Consider the following 20,251-nt stretch of genomic DNA (forward strand, 5'->3'; position numbering starts at 1 on the left):
CGAATAAACGAAATACTTTATCTTTTTATTTGATAAAAAGGATTTAGGATTGCAATGCTGTTGAAAATTTATACCTCTTTTTGAGTAAGTGTTAGAATGATAAATGGATATCTTAAGTTCAATTTATTAATCCCTGTCTTTTTCTGTCGTTTGAATTTCCCAGTTCTGACTGACTTACGTCAGTAACAATTATATGACCTTGATTCTTTTTAATTTCTTTTATTTGATGTGTTCTAATGTCATAATGATCCTACCGGCATTTGCTGTGTTCGAATGGCATGTTAGGCATTATAGTCGAATTCCAAATAAAATATATACTTACCTGTAACCATAATTCTTCTTAGTTGCCATTGAGGCAACAATTGCGCTCGTAATTCCAGCAAACACTCCCGGCATACCATGCAAATTATTCACCCCGCATGTATCATGAATATGAAATTTTTTTGCTAATGAGGGCTAGAAAGTAAATAATGAGGGCTAGAAATGCTAATAAGGGCTAGAAAATAGAAAATAAATAACATTATAAAATAAATAAATTGAATAGGTCAAATAAAAAATAAGCAATACTTTTTTTGCCAAAGAGAAAGTCCCTAATGGGTAGGTAAATGTAAAACTTGAGTTACATTTTTCAAAAAAGAAAAAAAAAAAAAAAAAAAAAAAAATATATATATATATATATATATATATATATATATATATATATATATATATATATATATATATGTATATACTGGTTATCAAAATAATGGAAACACCCAAGATAGATTTTGAAGGCTTGGGAATTGCTGTTGTGACGTAAATGTTCTCTTTATGAAGGTATCTCCTAACTGTAATTGTTGACACTGGAGAATCCAGATGCTGATTGAGCTCTGCGGTCACTTTGGCTGCAGTTGTTTTATTTTTAGACATTACAATCCGCTTCAATATCCGTCGGTCTCTTTCACTCAGCTTCTCCTTCCGTCCACTATTTTGCTTTGCTGACCTTGTCTTTCCGCGGCGTGTGTATGCTGTCATGACTTTAGACGCCGTACCTCTAGAAAAGCCTAAAACCTGGGATGTTTCGGTCACTGTTGCTCCAACTAGTCGGGCTCCTACAATTTGGCCTCTCTGAAAATCTGCGAGGTCTGACAGTTTACGCTTTTGACAAAAAATCAAAACGTAGACAACTCTGCTAAAGCTCTCTCATACCATCTAATATATGTACTTTTTATTTTAAAAAAAACTGGTAGCTAAGATTATATATTAATGCTATGAAGAGAATTCTTAAATGTCCCTTTTATTCACAAGTGTTTCCAATATTTTGATAATCTCCTGCATATATATATATATATATATATATATATATATATATATATATATATATATATATATATATATATATATATATATATATATATATATATATATATATATATATATATATATATATATATATATATATATATATATATATATATATATATATATACATATATATATATATATATATATATATATCAGGGTTTAAGCTGAGTCTAAAAATTCATTAGCAAAAAAGCTAAAATCTGAAAAAAAGTTTTAGCAAAATGCTAAAATGCCATTAGGCTTATAAAATTACTTTATATCAAACAAGTACTGTAAGTTATCTGACAAAGAATAGCTTAATGTACAAGAATATCAAAAAGAATACCTATAACAAAAAAAAAAAAACACATTTATTATTTATCAAAACATTTTGGTTTATAATTAACAATCTTCCTTTCTTTCATGTTTGCCCATTTTACAAATGCTTCTTGAAAGTTAAATGCACTTTCAGGGCCCTCAATATTAATCATTAACAAATTGTTTACATGGTTGATTAATCACCTGTTTCGAATATTAGTTTTAATCAAATTAAGGCAGCTAAAGATGTTAGCGTCATGGTTTTTCGCGGAAGCTTTTTTTTTAATGGAATTTAGTAAAATCCTTTAGCAAAAATGCGAAAATGTTTTGTTGAATTTTAGCATTTTTGAGGGGTCTTTTCGCATTTTGCGAAAAAAGCTACCGTAGCGGAAACCCTGATATATATATATAATAATTTTTTTATTTTATTAGATAAAGATAATAATGATGAATTTTAATTTTCTAACTCTTGCTGTCAACTTAATGTAGTTACTTTTAACTGTATCTGTTCAGTGTGACGTAGTAAGTCTATATCGGATTACATCATCTTTACCGTTCTTGCCCGTTATTTTTCTGATGAAGGTGTATCAATGTAACAACGAAAGACGAATAGCTTCTAACAAAAATTTTATCATTTGTGATTTTTAAACTTTGCTTTTAAGGATTTAATTTTATCTTTTCAATTAAATAAATATTTTGTTTTTTACTGAAATCATAACTTAGTAGGAGCCTTCAGTACAAAATAAAAGTTTTTTTAAAAAAAGTTTTAAGTCGTATAATAACGCTTCGAATAAATTCACTCAAAGACAAGATATTCACTTAAATTAAAGTTAAAATCATGCACTCAAATGATGCTAACAGTCTAACAAAAATGATTTCATTAAAGTTCGAGTTAAAGTGAAGCACTAAAATGAGGATGATTATCAATCAAAAATGATTGAAATTCACTCAAGTTCGAGTTAAAATTCTGCACTCTATTACTTCAATTGACTCTTTGACTCGAGTGAACTTAACTCTAGATGAGACGGCTTATTTTATCCAGACAAACGAGTGAAATTTAACTCAAGTTGAGCTATTTCAACGTGTTTATTTTACGTGAGCACTAAACTGTAGATTTTTAAAAATAATTCACGAAAAAAACTTTTAGTTTATTTCGAAACATTTCAATCAATCCAATTTTTTGTTGGAAATTTTAGCTCATGCGAGCTTATCAGGAAAATCATCATATAAACATTGTGAGGATAAATTAATGACGTAAAAATATACTGATACTATAATAGCACAGAAATAGCACTTTTCTGTCGTGGACCTTACAACAATAACACGAGCATTTAATCTTTCAGATAAGATATCTATTACTCTTGATTGCTTTTTATAAAAACTGAATTTAGAGATATCATTTATATTTATATTGGTTTAAACAATAATTTTTTTTCCAATCGACTAAACTTGGTTTATGAAGAGGCCTATAGTACGAGACAATTATTGCAAACATTTTTAGTGGTGTTAACAATGGATTTTATTTTGTTGTAAGATAAATTGCTGATGCAAGCAAGTAGTCTAAGAAATTGATTACAAACTGGTTTTAACAATTAATTTATTTTCATTTTTCGAAATTAAGTTCATGCAGTGGCGTAGTTATAGTCCATTGTTACAAACATTTTTACTGAATTTAGCAATAGATTTTGTTTTGTTATAAGAAACATTGTTTACGCAAAGAAGTATTCTAAGAACATTATTACAAACAATTGGTTTATAATAATTGATTATAACAATTGATTGGGTTGTTAAAACCCAATCAGTTGTTATAATCAATTATTATTATTGATTTACTGTTGTAATTGATTTATTTTCATTAGGGTGACCCGGGGTAATTCACGATCACTCTGTTTCTGGGGTAAATAATGATCACCTAAGTTTTATTTTAAAAAAATAATTTTTTTTTAAATTTGAGACATAGACAAGAAATCTTGTACACTTTACTAAAGTATAACTACATTTACTTAATAATAGTTTTTTGTTTAATCTAACAAAATAAGTATCTTTTAAACTGCTTTCTGTATTTTCCATTTTAAAGATGGGTTTCAAAATGTGCACATTTCTGCAAAGATCCCCTTCCTTCTCTTAATAATAAATATTTTGAGTTATTTTCTTTTTCTTTGATATAAAAGTAGAATTAGCTTTTGTTTAATTGTTTCATATCTACTGTAAACATTATAATTGATTATAGGAAACAATATCAAATGTTGCCCCCTACAGATGGGGTAATTATTGATCACTGGGGTAATTCCTGATCATTGTCATTTCTTCTTATAAATAGTGTATAAAATAGCTAATAAGTAGCTAATTGTATTTTCTTAAATAACAGTTCATATTTATTAAGTGGAACAACTATGAAATATATTTTAACTGTCATCACAAAATTTGTTTTTAACTGTATACAAGACTGTATTCTGATTTGCACCATCTCTGATTTGTTTTACCATGCTTCTATCTTAATTTTATGTCCGTACATTGTTAGAATAATTTTTAAGTTTATAAATTAGCCTAGTATAAATATGGTGAGAAATTATTGACTTGAAAAGGATACTAGACTTCTAGAAAGCAAAATTAGTGAATTTCTTTTAATGATTGAAAAGGAAAATTTCAGCGTGAAAGCTGCTGCCAGAGCTGTTGAGTTGACATACCTTACTTAACTTTACACTTTCACTTAATGAAGTTAAAAAATCCAGCAAAAGTAACCCATGTGGGAACTCTCTTATATTTCAGCAGAACATGAGAATGAGTTGGCTGATTGCCTACAATGTATGGCACGATGCAAAGATTTTTGGAAAATTTAAAGTGTTTATCTTTCTTGTTTTTAAATAAATTGTTTTATTAGCTGCTTAAACATATCTTTTTTGTTTATTTGTTTGATCTTGATGTCTTATTTGTTAATTACCATTATATAATTATTTTTAAACAGCCCCTTTACTATAAAAACTGGTGATCAGTAATTACCCCAGAGGTGATCAGTAATTACCCTAGAAATGATCAAGACCAGGGGTAATTCCTGATCACTAAAAACATTAAAATCTTTTAAATTCTAATTAAATTTTCAAACAAAAAAAGGTGGCATAGGACTCATCTCATATAGCCTCAAACTTCCAATAAATATTAAAATTTTATCTTGAATAGTTTTTTCACAAAATAGATGTTTGCATTTTTTGATCAGGAATTACCCCAGGTCACCCTACATGAAATTTAGTTTACGAAGCGGCAAGTTACATTTTTAATTTCTGCAGTGATGCATTGTGACGCAGTTTTCACAAACATTTTTAGTTTCGACAATTTGTTTTTAGTTTAGTTTTGTTTTTGCATTGATGCATTGCTTACGCAGGAAAGTAGTCTAAGAAATTTACTAGAAAGTGGTTTTAACAATTGATTTATTTTTATTATTCAAAATCAAGTTCATGCAGTGGCGTAGTTATAGTCTATTGTTACAAACATTTTTACTGAATTTAACAATAGATTTTGTTTTGTTATAAGAAACATTGTTTACGCAAAGAAGTATTCTAAGAACATTATTACAAACAATTGATTTATAATAATTGATTATAACAATTGGTTGGACTGTTAAAACCCAATCAATTGTTGTAATCAATTATTATAATTTATTTATTGTTGTAATTGATTTATTTTCATTGCAGGAAATTTAGTTTACGAAGCGGCAAGTTACATTTTTAATTTTGCAGTGCCGCAGTGAAGCAGTTTTCAGAAACATTTTTAGTTTCGACAATTTGTTTTTAGTTTAGTTTTGTTTTTGCATTGAAATATTGTGGGAATATTATTAGGGAATGTTTGAATCCATAATTTTTGTTTCATGTAAGCATTTAATTCTTTAGTGAATGTGTGTAATGTAATTATTTATTATTACCTAATAAGAAATAATTACTTAATTAGTATTATTAAGTATATAAATGTGTAATTAAGTGATCAGTATTATGTCTGTCATTAAGTAATTATTTATTAAAGAGGTAATTTTATGAAGTTTGATTATTTTTTGTTATAAAATCTTAAGACAATTTTATAAAACTTTTTAGTCTAACAGTTAATTTTATATCAAATAATCCCAATTTTAAGTCCAAAAATAAATCTGATCTTGACTAATGAATGCAGTTATTTAAAATTCAATTCCATAAAAAAAAAAAGAAAAAAAAAACACGAAATAAGGTGGACACGTCGGATGGATGAGTCACTACGTACATTTTGCATGTTTAGTTGTTTCTCTGTTGATTCTCGTGTGAGAAAATATCCTAAATAACTTTGATAATCAAGTTGTTATTTATCCTTTTCTGTACTTCTTGTTGTTGTTTCTAATGCCACTTGCCGAAACCGAGCAAATTTAAGGCAGAGTGTGGGTTTCTTGTTTCTCAGTGGCGCCATCTATGGCCAAGAATTCGACTTCTGCCACACCATACGTCACACCCGTTTATAAGGCGGACCCATTCATACATCCATTCATTTATCCACAGATCGTAATTACGACCTGAATCAGAGAACGATCAATCTCCAATTCAGTACCCTCAGAGGTATTGATTTGTTATGTGAACATGGTGGACTTTGCGACTCGACAGATTTAGCGTGCATCAGTCACTTTACTGCACGGGGAGTCTTCGGTCGACGGGGTACGAGCCCACGAACTCTCGGACATGGGTCCAGCGCCTTACCGCACCACGTCTGACAAATGAACTGGCACATGTTTTTTATTATTATAAAATTAGTTGGATAGAATTTCGATAAAATAATTCAGGAGATGGCTCTTTATTTTTCCGTTTCTTTTCATACTCGACTTCCCGGTTTGTGCAAACAATTTTTCAATTAGTTGCGTTAACGACGTGAGCAATATTAACGACTAACTAATAACAATAACAGAATAGCGCTTTCCATTTTTTTTCTCAATTTTTTTGTTTTAACCGCAATTTAGCTAAGCTAACTAGCAATAATTGTTTCTTTTTTAAAATTGCTTTTAAATGAGCCGATTAAAAAGGAATGTGCTGTATATCCCAATCTATGCTACTTAGTTCATGTTACTTACTGTTAAAGATCTGTAGCCGACTGTTGAAAGAATGCCAGCAATGCCTCCAACAATCATGGCTCCTCCTGGATGTATAATCATATTCGCAGTAGAACCTATAGCAACTCCTCCGGCTAAAGTTGCATTTTGAATATGCACCTAGAAAATATTGACAAATTCTTTTTTAAATGAATATTAATTGCCTCTTTTTCGTCACATTTAACACGAAACCCCTCTCACTTCTGGAGGGAAAATTGTAATTTTCATTAAATTAAGTGTTAAAAACAATGGTTAAAAACACGTAATTTAATGTGGCGCATTCTGTGTGAACCATTGCAATTATCTACACAAAACATTTCGACAGTTCTAAAAAAAGTTTTACCTTAATGTTTCTCCATTTATCTCGAGTTTTTTTAGATCTTAAGTTTTGCACATATGGATTTATAAATAAACTTGAACCAATAATTTATACCTGCTCTAATTATTTTGAAATTAAGAATTGACTTGAATAACACTGAAATCTTGAAAATTGTGAAGTTTTAGAAAATTATTCAAAAATTCAAATAAAATACATTAGGAACCATAATAGAAAAAATAATGCTGTATTTTCTTTCTTTCAAAAGGAGAAAAAATGTTTAAAAACGCAATGCATAATTTATGTGCTTTCTTCAACACTGTTGAGTTGTTACAAATGCCGCTGAAATTTTTAATACTTTTTGGGCAATGATCCTTTTATTTTCATTCAAATATAAAAATAATATCCTTTGAAATTTAGGTATCTTAGTTCTACTACTTTTTATTTTTATAATGATGAAAAAAAAAAGGAATTAGGATTTAATTTAGGATTTTTAAAAGATATAACAAAACTAAAAAAACCTGCAATTCTGACTTTAAAAATGCGAAGATTTCTTTGAAATGTTGAAAAACTATAGTATCAACATAATTTTATTAAAAATGACATTTTTAAGGCATAACATTTCTATGACATTTTTATATTCTTTCAAAGATAAATAGAATAAATAAATGAAAAACTCAGCATAATAAATATGTTCTGGACTTTATTATGATACTCGGTTACTTAAAGCAGTTGCCAATACTGTGAAAAATTCCGGATCAATTTAAGGTATAAAGTAACGACATTTTGGGAGCATTTTCCGTAAAATACATTAATATCACGAGATATAATACCTCTAAATTTTAAAGTAATAATTATTTAATTGAGTGATTCATTGATTTTATGGTAATTATTACTGTTAAAATTATGGTTTATCAGATTTTTTTGTTCTGGAAAAAATGAATCTTACTGCAAAAAGCACCTTGAGTACGGGTACTTTTTACCGCAATTTGATCCAGAATTTTTACAGTGTAGGATATTATTATTTATAATATAATATTACCGTAAAATATTATACCGTCAATTTGGTTATATTTATTTAATTATAGTGTAAAAGTATTACAGTAAAAATTACAGTATATCAGATTTTTTGTTCCGTAACATATTCCGGTAAAAATGGATTTTATGGTAAAAAGTACCGTCACACAAAGTGCCGATAGGGGAGAGTGGGGTCAATTGTAACAGATCAAAAATTTCGAGTGTCGGATTCTAGATTTGGTTCCTAGGTGGCGCACAAGGTGTTTTTAATAAATCTACATGTACACCCCTGCAGGCAACCATTTTTATGTACTTTTGAAAGAGTTACATCACAAAAGATATTTTCACGCTACTTAAGTACTTTTTTGGTATTAGAATATTATATCGTAACAAATTAATTTTGTTTAAACAAATAAAAATTCTTAACCGAATATGTAAGTGGACACCTTAATTAACATTTAAAAAAAAAGATTAGTTTCGTTAATTAACTAGCGTTGTTTTTAACAAATGAAGCTGAAATGGCATCTTGGGGACGATTGTAACAATAAGTAAAGGGACGATTGCAACAGCTGAAAATAAATAATCTTATGTTTACAAACCATTACTTAACTCTTTAAGAACCACCAATAGTTTCCTATATCATTTATATTATGTTGCATGTGCATTATTTTATTTGTCACCTTTCACAGCATAAATTAAAATTTTTAACCCCTTAAAGTTAAAAGTTTAACCCTTTAGGTCTCTGCTCATTATTATTTTTACTCCTAAAATATCACTATTATTTTGATCAATAAAAAAATATATCACAACTATGATAATATGTATAACTATGTTTTAGTTGAATTTATGAACTGTTACAATTGGCAGTGGACAATTGGGGACAATTGTAACAAGTGCACGACTGTCAAAAATTGTTAAATATAAAAATTGTTTAAAATAAGGTATTTATTTTTTTTTCTAGTAGAGGATAGTCTACTTTACTCGCCTATCAATTAATACTAATAATATATTGGATTTTTTGTTAGTTAAAAATAGTTCAGTAAAAAATGTTACAATTGACCCCACTCTCCCCTACTTATTGGAGTAATTTGATTTGGAATTTTTATAGTGTATTAATTCGTTTTATAAATTTTAATTTCATTTTTTTCTTTTCCTGAAACAATTATGATGTTAAAATTAATAATACTGAACTTTTTATTACCATATTCAGTCGTCCTTCTCCATCAGCCAACGAAGAAATGGCAAAAGTAACTACACAACAAGCAAGTAGTGCTACAAAAGTATTAATAACACTGCGATGTTGTTCTGCCCCCATCGCTAATGCCGAATTGAAACTTGGCCAAAACATCCATAGAAATACAGTACCTTTAAAATTAATAAAATAAACTGCTAAAAAAGGCACATACTGACTCATTATACACTGAAGAGCCAAAAAAACTGGTACACTTGCCTAATATCGTGTAGGGCTCCCGAGAGCACGCAGAAGTGCCGCAACACGACGTGGCATGGATTCGATCAATGTGTGAAGTAGTGTTGGAGATAATTGACACTATGAATCCTGCAGGGCTGTCCATAAACCAGTGGGAGTAAGAGGGGGTGGGGATATCTTCTGAACATCACGTTGCAAGGCATCCCAAATATGTTCAATAATGTTCATGTCTGGGGATTTTGGTGGATTTCCGATACTCACGGTATACTCATGAAATGGTCGTACGTGAAAATCCAAATATGCTATGTCCCATCTCCCGTGCGCCGACTATAACACCACATTCAAACACACTTAAATCTGTGTAATCTGGCATTGTAGCAGCAGTAACCGATCTAAGAACTGTGCTAGACACTAGTTGTCTTATATACGCGTTGCCGATTGCAGCGCTGTACTTTGATTGGCTATTATTTGCATACTCATGCCTGTACCAGTTTTTTTGGCTCTTCAGTGTATATTGTATAAAGCATAAACATGAATTTTCTGGAAAACTATAATAGTTTGTATTGCGTCCTTTACTATAATAAGGCTGTTTTTCGAAATCATTGTCGCTTCATGAAATGAAGCTTTTTTACGTACAATATGTTATTTTCATAACTGCTGGGAATTTTCAACAGTTACTCATGGCGTTTGGGTAAGGTTCAGCTTATCTTTAGCCAGCACCCACTATGTTTATTCTGAAAATGTTGCAAAACATAAATATGGAGAAAAGCCACAGTTTTGAGAAAATGAAAAGCGTTCTTAATTAAATTTTCTATTATGTAAAAACTTACATGAATGCTTCCTTATCTGGGCTCATAAAAGTTTTTGCAAAAAATGAGAATACTTCATTAATTTTCCCGTCAAATTAACGATTTTTAAAAAAGTTTAATAACTTTCAAATTATTTAAGTTATTTGTTCGTTTTAAAGGACACATGGTTTTTCACGGCAAGATGGACTATACAATTTAAAATTAAAGCTTTATTTCAAGTGCAAAGAACTAAATTGTGGCTTTTTTTTAATTTTCCTTGGCAAAAGAACTTCGAAAAACCAACTGGGGGTCTTAAGTTTGATTCTGGTAGCCGAGTAAACAACCGAGGTGAAGTGGGGAAAATTGGCTTAGCTCAGACGCTATCCTTGTTGTCTACCCGGAGTTAAAATTATGTGGAATTTCTACCATGGCCATTGAAAATAGAGCCTTGAAAAACGGAACTAGGTGCTTCAGGGTTGCTACTCAAATCTGAAAGAAAGAAAAAACTACAATAACTGTGCAACTTTCCCTGTACATATACACAATATATTAAGTGGAAATACATCTACTGTGCTCTTGTGTGAGCTATATTGGGCTAACTATACTTGTTTCAATTGCCAGAAAAACTGAACATACATAAAACAGCTGAACATACATAAATAATGATATAGTAGATGAAATAGTTTAGTATAGCTGAAGTATCACTCTTAAATATGCCATAGATTGCGCTTTGTGTGGCCACCATTGTTTAAAAGACGAAAATAAAAAACACAATTTCTTGTAATTTCCAAAATTTGTAAAGAAAAACTCAAAATTCACCGCATTTTTCCCGTTTATATCAGGTGATTTTCCTGTATTCTCCAGGTTTTCTCGATTCTTTCTGTGGAGTGCAACCCTGCATTTGGCAATGGTTGGGTATATTCTAATGTGGTGTAAGGACTTTTAAACTTTCACACAAAAAACGAGTCACCTGCATCTTAAATTAATTTATTCAAAGCTATAGATGCGCATCACAGATATTATTGACACATCACAGACTAACATTAACAAAGACATTTATCTAAATACCGACATCATCTTTTCTAGTCTCGAATATACTCTCTTTTTGGAAGCAAACAAAAACGTAAAAGAAAGTTTAACGCGCCATCTAGTGGCCAGTTTCTTACAGTGGTATTTGTTTTTAGCCGTTACAATTCAATTTATAATTGTTCATAATTTTTTTTTTTTTAAATTAGAAAACTTTTGAAACATCAAACATAAAAATGGAACGTTTTCGATTGCAATAAATTATTTCTCCCTAAGTTTTTTCAGTTGCGATTAGTCAAACATAAATGAAATCAAAGGATATATTGTTTATTCTTATCTCGACCCGCCCTATTCAAGGGCACATGAGAGTAGAACATGCATTCTACTGACAAAACATTCATTAAACATACATAAAACACATAAAATTCTGGATCAAAGGATATATAAAAAGTTTTGCTTACCTATCATTGCAAATATGTCTGAGTAATAATTCGATCCCTCTTTGTTATTATCAACAGAATCTTTTTGGTAAAGCATGTAGGATACGCCGAGACCAAAATAAGCTCCGAATGTGTGCAGAAATATTGAGCCACCAATATCAGCAGCCTGAAAATTTTAAAAAATTCACAAAATTTCATAGTTTAAGACATGGTGTTCTACCGCAATAGTTTGAACACACTGTAATCCGTCATCTAGAGATTGATTGTTGAAAAAGTTTAGTTGAAAAGATTTTACAAAAGTTCTTTAAAAATAGAAAATTATTTACTATTTCATGTATTTTTTGTAACGAAAAAGATAAATCAATGTTCGAAAGATTTTCTTTTCCTCTTCCAGGTACGTTGAAAAAAATTTAAAAACATTTTTTTTCCTTTTCAATTTCAGTGATTCATTTCTTTTCTTACATAAAGTCAAATTTTTATGCCACTCTTGCTTGTTTTTTTTAAGGTATCACTGACTCTTTATTTAAAAACCTCTTTTTAAATATTCTATTATTCAAGAGTATTTCAGAGCATCTTTTTTAATCAAAATTACGAAATATTTTAGTAATTATATCAGTTCTTTTAAATTATTAAATGTTAGTGAGAAAGTCCTGATTTGACAAATATATAAATATATATATATATATATATATATATATATATATATATATATATATATATATATATATATATATATATATATATATATATGTATATATGTATATATATATATATATATATATATATATATATATATATATATATATATATATATGTATATATATATATATATATATATATATATATATATATATATATATATATATATATATATATATATATATATATATATATATATATATATATATATATATATATATATATATATATATATATGTGCAAGAAAACACGAAGAAGGTTAAGAAAAACAATAAGTTTCATTTATTGCGCTTAAGCTGCAAGGAAACAGAACCCATTAGATAAGTTCAAAATGAGGAATAAAACAAAGAAAAGTTAAAGACTTATGAAAAAGAGGGAAATAATAAGTAAAAAATAACAAACAACAGTTAAAAAATAAATAAATAAAAAAAAAGGATGAAATTTTATTTAAAAATCGGGAAAAAAGTCCGGAAAAAAAAGACATAATCTTTTCATCAGCCCACACGATTATATCCGTAAAACAGTTTTATATATATATATATATATATAACATAATGCATAATGTATGTTTATACATAAAATAATGTAAACTTTTCCCAAATTTTATTTTTTGGGTGGTATGTAACAGGTTTGTAATTGATCGATCAGAAATTCTTGTTGTTGACAGCTTTTTTTTTAATATAATATATTCTTTTAAAATTTTTCGTCCCTTACTGTTCGAATACTTTTCAATAAAATATCTGTAAAAAAGATTGCAAATATTCTGCATCCGATGTTTTTAGAAATTTAACTTAATTCGTTTTCAAAATATATCTGTTTTGTATTCGAAAAGGACGCAAGCAACTGACTGAATCATGCATATATTTTTACTGAGAAAAAAGTTCGTGAAAAAAAAGTATTTTTTATTTTTTTCCCTTTTTGGTACTTTATCATCAAATGTATGAAGTGAGATAAAATTTCTTTCAATTTCAAAAGCGAGTAAGAATGAAAACTTCATGGAAAGAGTTGGGCGGAGCTGAGATTTAAGAAAGAAAATCTAAAATAAAGAATAAAAACAAATTCTGAATCTATTTCGAATGTTTCAAAAAAGAACGAAACGAATTTATCTGAGGACTCAATAAATCAAGGAATGATTATGAAAATCTCATTTTAGAAGATGAAAAAAAAAATCAATCCCTTTTATGCTGAATTTATTTCTGGATAATTCTGTAAGAATATTTTTACATAGTGATATCGAACTTAAAGAAAGATTTTGTAATAATTTAGTGGAAATTAAAGAAAAATTCTAAATGCAAGTCTTAAACTTAATTTATTTTTATTAAATTCTAGCTAAACACCCGTTCTTTGTACAGGGTGAACAAAAAAAAATTTATGAATTAGTGCTGAGTAAAACTGAAAAGCATATACCGAAGCATTTAGTGAACCTAAAATAATTTCAAATCGTTTTTATTTATTAATAGTTTTGCTGCCCTTCCCAGTGGCTCTACGTTATTAAATTAAGCATAACTTTTCTTGTAGTTCATACAATCAAAATAGAGATTAACTGAATTCAGCCTCACTTGGCATGTTGCGATTGCTCACGGTTAACTCATAATAGTCAATATTTACGGTTATCAAATTATTTTCTCAGTTATATCACTTATTTCTATAGTCTTAGCATTAAAACTGCTCAGCATTGGTTCAGTTTAAATAATTACCAAATATAACAATATAATTCTTTGTACCTATTTTAGTATATTTGATACCTATTACATAAAACTTCAACATTTCAACTTTGTTCGAAATATATTTATCCGCTGTAACAAACTAAAACTTAAATTTAGAAACAAATGAAATTCTTATAAAATCCTTATAAGGACTTAGAACATGACCATTTCTCTATCTGTCCTTTAATATATTATTTAAAATTCTAGATCAAATTACAGTAAAAAGGACCGGCTCTGAGAGTGCCGGCACTTTCTATCATAAAGCCCATTTCTACCAGAACTTGTTACGGAACGAAAAATAAAAAAATCTGATGCATCGTAAGTTTTACTGTAAAATCACTGAATCACTCCAATTAAATAAATATTATTGTAAATATTTTGGTTTAATGTTTTACTGTAAAAATAGATTTTACGATAAAATGGTTTTTACGGATGATGCACTCAAATTGCTGATACTTTACCCCGTAATTTAATTTAGTATTTTTTACAGTGTATGTTACAGTTTCAATTTCCTTAATATTTTCTTTAATGTTTATACATTTTATGAGTTCGTAAGGAAGTTAAGAACCTTAAACAGTTGCACAGATTTAGAACTTTATTTTAAAAAAGAATACCACCATTTATACGAAGCTGGACTTAAATAGATTAAAATATTACATTAATTCAGCAAACAGTGCTGGGTAAAGAAAAAGGTGAGATCAGTTCTAGAGTTTGACGAACCTAGCGAGTCAGGGGTCGATATTTTTAGTTAGATAACAAAGTCATAAATTATGATTTGAAAAAATTAAAACATGGAATGATGATATGCCAAAAACATTATAACTCACACAGCTTTTCCCAGCGATCTTTGTGCCGCTGTCGATTTTGATTATCTGTCGCCGATCACATGCGCAAACAGTAGCCATTTTGTTGACTAGTTTGAACGGTGAAATATCATTGCACCAGATCTGTTATTTCTATTTTCGCTTTTCTTTTTACTTCATTTGGGTCATACTTTTAAATTATGATTAAAAAGCAGGTTGTTGCACATTTGGGTGTTCTAATAGGTCAAAATTAGGCTTTAAGCTACATCGCGTACTTATTGGAGATGCGCCATTCGATGTTATTATACTTGTACTGTTCACAATATTACTCGTTCTTTCAATTTAACTTTCAACGAAACAAAAAAAAATGAATTCGGAAGACCCCACAAGTATGCTATGATGCTACTCAAAAGGCAACAACCAGCGATATTTTACACGATTATAGCCAAATAAGGGATAACGCTCAAAGCGTAGCAAACCTTACACTTTATTTATTTTGTGATATTAATCTTCATAAATTTGTTTTAGGCACACAACCTGTCAGAATTTATAAATTGCAAAAAGCTCTTATAAATGGTAAGATTTTGAGTAAATTTGAACGAAAATCACAATAATAAAACTTCCTAGAATGTGAAGCCTGTTCACACATCGCCTCATAAGCATAACATAAGCGGAGGGATACACCGGAAGTTTTCTAAATTTCTTCCGGTTTTAGGAAGCTTGTTATTGTTTACATTCAGTCAACCATACATTATGCTGTATAATACAGGGTTATTCATAATTCCCTCCGCCTGTAAACGCCATTTTTCTTTACTACAACTGGCTTCAGCGGTACATGTTACTGCCATCTACCGGCAACTTCTTAAATTAAAACTAGAATACTTTCGGAATAATTTCATATGTTCTTTTTTGCCATATTCGTCGTCGTTTTTTTAACCCTTCGAAACCCCGGAGGAAATTATGAATAGCCCTGTATTCTTTATATACCAAGAAAATATAAAATAAATGAAAAAATTCTAAACAAATTATCAAATCTGATTAGACATACCTTTAATATTTGAACTCCAAGATATTCATTACAAGCAAATATTGCTATCTCTAAAACAGCTACTGTTACTAGCTGCAATGGGCTAGTTTTACCTAGGAGTGCTCCGTAAGAAATGAGAACTGTTGCAGATGCAAAATTTCCTCCAATCACGCTGAAACATTTAAGAATATTTATATTCAAGATTTCGTGTAGTTTCATTAAATATTTTTCTTTGATATACTTAGGAATCTTCTATTTAATATTAAACTTAAACAACACTAATTCAATTAAGGTTAAATATTTTATATTGAAATATTCACGAATATCCATATTCTGTTTAACATTCGAATTAAACAACATTATTTCACGCAATTTCATTAAATATTTCGCAATGAAATATTTTCGAATATCCAAATATTATATTCATTACATTTAAACAACATTATTTCATGTCATTTCATCAATAATTTGCATAGATTAATTTACGAATTTATTTAAATACTGCATATATTTGTAATAATGTAAAGAATATATTAGCTGATGAAAATAAAATAATTGTGTACATCACTCAAATGAATGTACTGATGGATAATATTATCATGTAAATTTATGCAATACCGAGAGTTTGAATAATTAAATTGTAAAATTTCGGTGCAACGTTTATAAAATATTAAGTTTCACCATGCCATTAAAATTGAAACATTGCTATATTATATGATTTTGTTTAAGAATGACTAAATATCAACTTCACACTTAATTTAAAGTGAACAAATTTGTATCATATTACAGTTAAACATGTTTCAATAATTTTAACGATGTAATGAATGCAGAGTTTCACAAATTACCATTAATGATCATTGTTTATTGCACCATATATCTTTAATAAACTTTACTACTCTCAAACTTAAAACTAATGATAAACATGATGTCTGTAATATAATAAACATTCATCAAGGAAATTAAATGGTTTAATTTAAATGAGAATTTATTATTTTTTTATATTTTTAGTTCAATTTTAAAATACCATTCTTAGTATACCTTCCATTTCCTAATTGGTGATTCATGTTTACTTTTGCTAATATTTACTTTATAGGATCGAGAGAAAGTAAACAAATGATTTTCATTCAATTGTTTCTTTTATATATTTGCTTATTTCAGGTATAGAACAACAAAATGTTTATCTAGACTACCTAAGTTTAAAAATTTTAAATAAAATTTTATAATGCCTGAAATATTCAATGAAATTTTATAAACTGCAACTACATTTATTTCTGCGTTGAAATTTATTGTTTTGTGTTTAACTAGTTATCTATTAAAATAATATTTAAATCGGCAGATGATTATAGAGTTTGAAAACTCGGGGGTATAAACAATTAACAGATAACACGCTATTTTATCAATTTAGTTCTTGTGTCTGTGTCATAATGCAACAATGATTAATATCAGAAAGTTGAAAAATAAGTTTTTAGCTTGTTTTTAAACACTTTGACACTATCCCTGCATCAAATTTTTTGCCTGTATTTTGACGTTAATCTTTTAGATTTTCATTTGTTAAGGTTTTCGTGGTTTTTCTCTCCATGTAACGCAAATGCGAGTAAGTTCTATCAAAAAGTCCCCCCTTGCCCTAAGTTGCTTTGTCTTCTGAATTGGGTTTATAATTACAACGCTACGGATTTGAATATTGGTAGTCGTAAACTCAAACTTGAGTTGGTTGCTAACAACGGTTATGAAAAAAGAATTGAGTTAGTATAATTATTCTAGGTAAAATGTCTTTTGATAAAAAATGCATTAGATGGTTTTTATAGTTTAAAACATTAAAGTGAATATCTAAAAACTGATTGTTTTTCATCTTAAACTGGGAGAATTATCTAATGCTTTTAGCATTTAAACATTTATCGTAAAAGTGTTCTACGATACAGTTTAAAAGTTTCTCAGAAATAATTAAGTGCAGTGATGAGTTCATAAAAATAACATGCAGAGAGTGAAGGTCTCGACAAATATGACCTTATATGCGAAAGAAAAATAAATCATCATTTCCTGATGTTACAGTATTTGTTTTGTTTTTATTTTATTTATAATTCATTCCTTCTATCAATTTACACGCCTTACTCCTTTATTAGTTTTTATTTAATCGACAGGTGATGAGTGATAGAGTTTGCTTTATTTTTCTAAAAAGGAGAATCCATAATTTTCTGCACTACACTGTAAAATATGTACTCCAAAAGTTTATTTAAAAACTTGTCGATACAAGATGAAAATAATTTTTTTTAACTTCATTAATAATATGTTTTTAAATCTTGTACTCAATGATTATAGACAGAAAGGACAACAATAGGGAATTTGTAATTCAATTTCTAAAAAACAAGTACGTATGCTACTTAATTAACATAGCTTTTTGTTTCGATTAACATGATCTAAAAAAAATATCAAATTTTCTGGTGCATATCAAGTATTGAAAACACCATACTAGGCATGAAGCACAATAAGTTTCTTGAGAAAATTTATCTAAAATTTAAATGAAGAATGATTTTTAAAAACGGACAGAAGGGTAGTTCTGCTGTTTGTTCCACTTGCAAGAACGGAATGGAGGGGCAAAATCTCCCAGTTTTCCACTATATATCCTCTCAATAAGGCAAGGAGGTTTTCGTGGTTTTCTTCTCCATATAACATAAATGTGGGTGAATTCCATCAAAAAAGTTCTCATCGAAGGCTAGTTTATCCTAATGCTTGATCCAGGAGTTCCCTTGCCTTCTGGGTTAGGTTCAAAATTACAAGGCTACGAGGTGGAACATTGATAGTCGTAAACTCAGAATTGTATCAGCTGTTCAAGGGGCTGTTTATGGATTAAATTTAAAATATATTTTGCTACATGAGGTGACCCAGAATCACATCTCAGCGGTGGCGATACGAATTCTGCTCCCTGCTCACACCGATCACAGAGCTGACGTAAAATATTGTCAGTACAAGACGAATCATGGGTTCCCTTACCATCGGACTAACATTGGGTGATTTTTGTGGTTTTCCTCTCCATGCAACGCAAATGAGAGCTAGTTGTGTCAAAAATCCTTCCCAAAAGCTAGTTTGTCCAAATGTTTGATTCAGGAGTTCTCTTGTCTTCTTTATTGGGTTCAAAATTACGAGGCTATGGAGTTGAACATTGATAGTCGTAAACTCAGAATTGGGTTGGCTGTTCAGCGTCGGTTACAAAATAAAATAAAACGCTTTTTACTACAAAAGAAAACGATCCTTCAAAAACGAACTTTTCGCTGACCACTTATATCTATCGTATTCTTAGTGACTTATATCTTTCGTATTCCAATTGTTACGGCACATTTGGCATATGCGATAAATATGATGTTTAATTTTTTTTTTCTACACTGTTAATATTTTTATTCTAAATCTATGGGAAAATAACCGGCAGAAGTCGGTCCATCCAAATAATCGTAATGTTTAATTGTTCTTTAGTAAAGTTTAACCAGTTTTTAAACCATTTGCATCTAGTATGGTTTCAGAACCGTACTAAAAAAATTTAACTTCGGTGATAGTTCAGCAGCTTTATGCTTACAGCTTTATGGCCATCTGTGCGTAAACGAGAGTATCGTATTCTAACAGCCCACGGACACAAATTGGAGAATGCAGGCCACTGGAAACTTTTCAAGTGTAGAAGGGAATGGAGGAAATATCGTGGTGTCAACGTTGGGACTCAAGCCCCATTCTGTCGGTCATGAGAATGACTAATTAATTAGTCCTCTCGGTTATATTATGTACCCAGCTGCAAGGATCTAACTTCATTAGGTGGAAATAGTTGGTGTAGTAAAATTCTATTTGTTTAGCCCTATTAGAAGAAAGTAGTTAATAAATGGTCACAGTTTACAGATTGAATCTCTTCTTTTCTACGGTTATTTTACTGTTTTGTTTGAATATGGTAAAATAACAGTTAAATAAGTTGTTATTTAACCATTTTTCCGAGAAATTACTAACAGTGTATAGCCAACATAATTTCGAGAATTCAATTTATCACTTACCTTATGATATTTACAGGTATCTTACCATCTACCATTTTCCATATTCCTTGCATAATTATAGCCCATTGAATGGAAATAGCAGCAAGCAGCATATTAAGTCCAACAGCGCTGTATCCATATTTCTTCAGGAAAGTCATTAAAAAACCAAATCCAACAAATATCATGACATTAACATCTTGGAACACTAAAAATTGTAAAAATATTTTTATTGGAAAACTGGCGTCTCATAAAAACTTATA

The 20,251-nt window shown here is 29.2% G+C and overlaps 2 protein-coding genes across 2 annotated transcripts in view; one reads left to right on the top strand and one right to left on the bottom strand.

Moving 5' to 3' along the window:
* The window catches only part of LOC147806268 (ammonium transporter Rh type A-like), a 53,917-nt gene that overhangs the window by 17,816 nt on the left and 15,850 nt on the right, over window positions 1-20,251 (bottom strand). The window contains exons 2-7 of the mRNA XM_087169074.1: window positions 20,013-20,196; window positions 16,009-16,159; window positions 11,774-11,918; window positions 9,271-9,434; window positions 6,719-6,856; window positions 323-456 (exon numbers count right to left, since the gene is read on the bottom strand). Coding sequence (XP_087025200.1) covers window positions 323-456; window positions 6,719-6,856; window positions 9,271-9,434; window positions 11,774-11,918; window positions 16,009-16,159; window positions 20,013-20,196 — 916 coding nt within the window. The remainder of the gene's footprint in view (window positions 1-322; window positions 457-6,718; window positions 6,857-9,270; window positions 9,435-11,773; window positions 11,919-16,008; window positions 16,160-20,012; window positions 20,197-20,251) is intronic.
* The window catches only part of LOC107456238 (ammonium transporter Rh type B), a 76,349-nt gene that overhangs the window by 7,182 nt on the left and 48,916 nt on the right, over window positions 1-20,251 (top strand). The window lies entirely within an intron of this gene.

The sequence above is a fragment of the Parasteatoda tepidariorum genome, chromosome 8, assembly GCF_982258835.1.
Source record: "Parasteatoda tepidariorum strain Cologne lab strain chromosome 8, Ptep-v5.0, whole genome shotgun sequence".
Classification (NCBI taxonomy): domain Eukaryota; kingdom Metazoa; phylum Arthropoda; class Arachnida; order Araneae; family Theridiidae; genus Parasteatoda; species Parasteatoda tepidariorum.